Raw genomic sequence first — 5,317 nt, 5'->3', positions numbered from 1 at the left:
GAAGCTGATACAGACAGGGCTCGCCAGGTAACACTGAGCTGGATTCCTGCTCACCATTCTTTAGCCAAGCACCCCTGTGCTGGGAATGCCTTTGACAGTCACATGTGGCACCCCAAGCTTAGAAGTACACATAAAAATGAGGGTGGGTTGCCGCGTGCCACTCGCACCTATAATCCTAGCACTTTGGGAGGCTGAATGAGAGGATTGCTTGAGGCCAAGAGTTTGAGACCAGCCTGGGCAAGAGTGAGATTTTGTCTCTACAAAAATTAAAAAAAAAATTAGTCTGGTGTGGTGGCATGTGCCTGCAGTCCCAGCTACTCAGAAGGCTGGGGCAGGAGAATCGCTTCAGTGCAAGGTTATAGCAAGTTACGATGACATGGCTGCTCTCCAGCTGGTGACACAGCAGGACTCTATCTCTAGGGGGGGAAAAGTGATGGGAGGGACAACACAATGTTCTTACAATGATTGACAGTTGAAAGCCCCATGCAACTGATTTATTTAATAGCCATGGAGGGTAGGAAGGAAATGCTTTACTATCACATATTATCCCTAGTAAGAAGGAATATATTATAAAAGGGCAAACTTTTAGCTAAATTCTGAGAACTAATGCCAATGAATAGCAAATGAGTCACTCAAAAGATATTATCTTGAGATATAATAGAAGGTCAGAGGATCCTGAAGTTTTAATGGTTTAACCAGATGAGAAAAGCAAGGTACTCATTTGAAATCGATATAAAGGTCTTAACGTTAAAAAAAGAAAAAATACTTACAAAACTAAAGTGTTGACGGATACAATATATTCCAGTTCTTTGGTCCAAGGATTTGTGAAACTAAACCACTGGCTTTTTAAAGTTACAAAAGAACCATCTTTGGCTCTGAATTTGTATGAATCTGTAAATATTTTCTCCTTACTCTGTAGGACTTAAAAAGAAAAAAATAATTATTCATTGTAACAGTCTACTGCTACAAAAATCATTGCTGTGAGGATGAATTCAAGTTTCAGATTTCACAAGAATGAGAAATTAAATAGAGTTGAAACTGCAATTAAAAATTACCAAAAAGTGAGTGACGCCTGTGGCTCAGTGAGTAAGACGCTGGCCCCATATACTGAGGGCAGTGGGTTCAAACCCAGCCCCGGCCAAACTGCAACAAAAAAATAGCCAGGCATTGTGGTGGGCGCCTGTAGTCCCAGCTACTCGGGAGGCTGAGGCAAGAGAATTGTCTAAGCCCAGGAGTTGGAGGTTGCTGTGAGCTGTGATGCCATGGCACTGTACCAAGGGCAATAAAGTGAGACTCTGTTGCTAAAAAAAAAAATTACCAAAAAGTATACTGCTCAGTGCATACCTACCTGCTTTGTGCTTGTCAGTCAAATTACTATGGTCATCTTGATGAAAATACTCATAACATGAAGTTCCCAGAAGTTCCTGAGGCAAATATCCTAGAATTGCTGTTGCCCTAGTTTTAAAATTGAAAATGAACTTCAGAATTGGTACGTGTCCTCCCTCCCAGAATATTGCTGCAGGTCAGTGTACGGTCAGGACAGTCGGGAAGTAGACTGGGGATGAGTAACCTGTATGCATGGCTGGGCTCCCTCTGGCTACCCTAGACCCACACTAGACCTGCAAAAGGATACCCAGCCACAAAGCCACCCGCCCAACCCAGCAGTGTTTTTATTAGCCTTCAGTAAAACTGTGGTCACAGATCCTGCCCAGTTCCATCTGTACCACTGGCTAAGAATATTCTATGTTTACATTTCAACTTGAACCAATCTGTAAGACATCCGTATTTCATTTAAACTATACTTCTGGTTCTGAAGACTTATTAAAAAAAATCTAGCAATGCTACTAAACCATGTCTCTAAGAGCCTCAAATATCCCTCTGAACTCTAATCATTATGACACATCAATGTTTACCTTTGATCTACGTAGACAAATTTTCCATTCATTGCAAATCGGGTTATAAATTCAGTTGGTTTCACTTTAATCTCTCCACTGTTCTGTGGAACTATATATGGGTGTAATCTTCCAATGGCAACAAGGCAGTTAAAATTACTGTTGTCTTTCTTAATGTCCCTCTCTTCTTCCATTCCAACGATACTTGGAGGCCAGCTTCTCAGGTAACCAGTGCAGTGGATGGTATAAAATTTTCTAAGCTCTAATTCAAAAATGCAAAAAAAGGGCATTTGGATCATTATGAATAAATTCTTAAATTTCTTACAGTGACATTTAGAATAGTCATAATCATGCTATAAAATGTTCTATGCTGGCTCAGCACCTGTAGCTCAACCAGCTAAGGCGCCAGCCACGTACATCTAAGGTGGCGGGTTCGAATCCAGCCCGGACCTGCCAAACAACGACGGCTGCAACCAAAAAATAGCCAGGCGTTGTGGCGGGCGCCTGTGGTCCCAGCTACTTGGGAGGCGGAGGCAGGAGACTCACTTGAGCCCAGGAGTTGGAGGTTGCTGTGAGCTGTAATGCCACGACACTCTACCCAGGGGGACAGCTTGGGTCACACTTGTAATCCCAGCACTTGGGAGGCTCAGGAGGGTGGACTGCCTGAGCTCATAGGTTTGAGACCAACCTGAGCCTGAGTGAGACCTCATCTCTAAAAATAGGCAGGTGTTTGTGGTGGGCACCTGTGGTCCCAGCTACTGGGGAGGCTGAAGCAAGAGAATTGCTTAAGCCCAGGAGTTCAAGGTTGCTGTGAGCTATGATGGCATAACACTGTACCAAAGGTGACAAAGTAAGACTCTGTCTTGAAAAAAAAAATTTTATAGGTTCTACATCAAAAGGTTAACACACTGCTTTAAATTGGGATTAACTAGGTCCATAGCTTAACATACTTCCAAATCGGTTTTTAAAATTCCAGTAATTTATATCTGTTAGAAACAGTTAAATTTCATGCTCCCTTACAATATTGGTTTTGGTTCATTAAATTTATTGGTATATTATAATTTATATTCAAAAGTTTAAAAATGACATTTAAATCATCATGCCTACACTCTTACATTTCTTATGTTAGCACTTATAATGGTGTGCATATATATATATTTACAATAGATTATAGAAATATCTTAGAAAACATTTGGAGAAGTTAATACAAGGTATAAAAATAAAATCTTACTCAAAAATTTCACTTTTCAGAAAAAATCCCAAGCAATTAACTTATAGGAAGAAACTTGTCAAATACATCCAATCAGAATAATAAAAAACTAGAAATAATCTGCATGTTTAAGTACTAGGGAAAGCCTAAGAAAACAATGAAATATAACATATAAAAGATGAACAGTATACAGATTATGGCATGGCACAAAGAAAGCAATTTAAAGGTTAAAAAGTAGGAGAAAGAGGCTCAGAAAAACATTTTAAAACAGTTGTTTGTGATTTAGAGAAAAGACCAGAATAATCATTGCTTTAAATTGGCACTACTTGTCAAGACTGCTACTATAATAAATCCTAAAAAAATTTTTTTAAAAATTAGATATATGAACTATCTCAGAAGATAGCAACTAATAATAGCAGTAAGGATTAATGGAACACCGTATGTGCCATACTCCATTTTAAGTGTTTTAAAAATATAACATATTTAATCTTCTTAATAGCCCTACGAAATGTTCTAAGCTTATCCCCATTATGTTACGGAACTGGGAGTCAGTGCTAAGGCCGCAGCAGGTACAGACAGAGATGGAGTTAACATCCAGACAAGCCAGCTCTGTAGCTCAGTTACTGAGTTCCTAACGCTGTGCCATGTGATGACAGTGAGTGCTGCTGCCCAAGCTGTTCAAACAGGAGTCCCCTGGGGGATGGAGGGAGTGGGCTACGCAGGGGTGTTCCAGCCAGAGGGAACGGCCAGTGCATACTCAGAGTGGAGAGAGCAGCGAGACATGAAGCAGGCTGCAGCGGGAAGATGGCGGAGAACGGAGCAGGGGGTGGACAGGTCAGGTCTTGTCAGCCATGTACAGGGCCTTGTATATGACACCTACAGACACCACCCTCTCCATAGTCCCAGATGCCTATGAATTCCTCATCTCTTCCAACCTCCATTACCCAGGCAGGTAAAAGAGAAACCTGGGAGTCAATCCAGACTCCTCCCTTCATGTCACCCTAAATGTCCAAGCTCAGCTCACGGGAATGAAACTGGGCTAAGTGTGAATATAAGCTTTTGACTCATGTTAATAGAATTAGATGGCAGTCAAAGATAAAAAGGCTTAAACACCAAGTTTGGCATTTCTGCAAATGTATAAATGATGCTAAAAATACTCCACTCAACTGAAAATATAGACTAAAGCAATGTATTTTGTATTTCTGTACGGAATCTCATGACACAGAACCTAGCCTGTTGCTTTGATTCTTTCAACGGGGCAACCATCTGTATTTCCAAATTTTGTTTCTTTTCTAAACTAGAGATGGGGTTTTGCTATGTTGCCCAGGCTGGTCTTGAACTCCTAGGCTCACATAATCCTCTGCCTTAGCTTCTTCAGTAGCTGAGACTACAGTCACGAGCCACTGCCAATGAACTGTCTTAGTTTGAATTCTTGCAGAAGCAGATCCCAGACAAGGATGCATTCAGAAGAAGTTTATTTGAGGGGTGGTCCCAGGGAATTCTGGTTGGAAAGTGGGAAACCCAGACAGGGAAAAGAAGGAAGCTAAGAAAGCACTTGAGACCTGCACGTACTTAGTCACGGGAAGAACTGGCTCCAAAGACCAGAGGAAGTGTCATGGGCCTGGACGCTGGCAGCCAGCGGCATGCCTGTCTGATGGCGGGTGCTGAAGGCGCTGCCCGACAGTAGCTGCTAGACCTGTACAGGAAATGAGTGAATTCACGGTGCACTGCTGTATGTCCTTCCAGTGCACCAATTATCTTACGAAAAAAAATTTAAGAAACACCTAAGACATTTGGTAGCAGGTATCCACCCTTCATCAACCTCTGATTTCGTAAGTTGAGATACCCAAGCAATTCTATCCCTACCTTTGAAGCTTTTCAAAGTTTGAATCCATGACACTGATGTTTAAGATAGCAATAATATTTTAATGTCAGTGTGGCTTATTTTTAAAATATCTTTTATTATGAAAAAATCTCAAACATATACAAAATTAGGAAGAACAATAAATATAATGAAGTCTCACTTCAATAACTCATTTTCAGAAATCTTGAGAAATGGCCTTTCCATTAATCTTAAATTCAATTCCCAATTGGCTTCTTCTTAGCCTTTCTTCCTTTAAATTTAAATGAAGGCTCGGCGCCTATAGCTCAACCGGCTAAGGCGCCAGCCACATACACCTAAGGTGGCGGGTTCGAATCCCCAGCCCGGACCCGC

At 41.2% G+C, this 5,317-nt stretch overlaps 1 protein-coding gene across 1 annotated transcript in view; it reads right to left on the bottom strand.

Annotated features, from left to right (window-relative positions):
• ARNTL2 (aryl hydrocarbon receptor nuclear translocator like 2) overlaps nucleotides 1-5,317 on the bottom strand; it is a 93,001-nt gene that overhangs the window by 14,898 nt on the left and 72,786 nt on the right. The window contains exons 8-10 of the mRNA XM_012806772.1: nucleotides 1,914-2,154; nucleotides 1,349-1,455; nucleotides 771-921 (exon numbers count right to left, since the gene is read on the bottom strand). Coding sequence (XP_012662226.1) covers nucleotides 771-921; nucleotides 1,349-1,455; nucleotides 1,914-2,154 — 499 coding nt within the window. The remainder of the gene's footprint in view (nucleotides 1-770; nucleotides 922-1,348; nucleotides 1,456-1,913; nucleotides 2,155-5,317) is intronic.

This window comes from Otolemur garnettii, unplaced genomic scaffold (assembly GCF_000181295.1).
Source record: "Otolemur garnettii isolate 467f Iridium unplaced genomic scaffold, OtoGar3 scaffold00057, whole genome shotgun sequence".
In the NCBI taxonomy this organism is placed as follows: Eukaryota; Metazoa; Chordata; class Mammalia; order Primates; family Galagidae; genus Otolemur; species Otolemur garnettii.
Note: the sequence above shows the minus strand (reverse complement) of the source record. Positions and strands in the feature narration are given on the sequence as shown.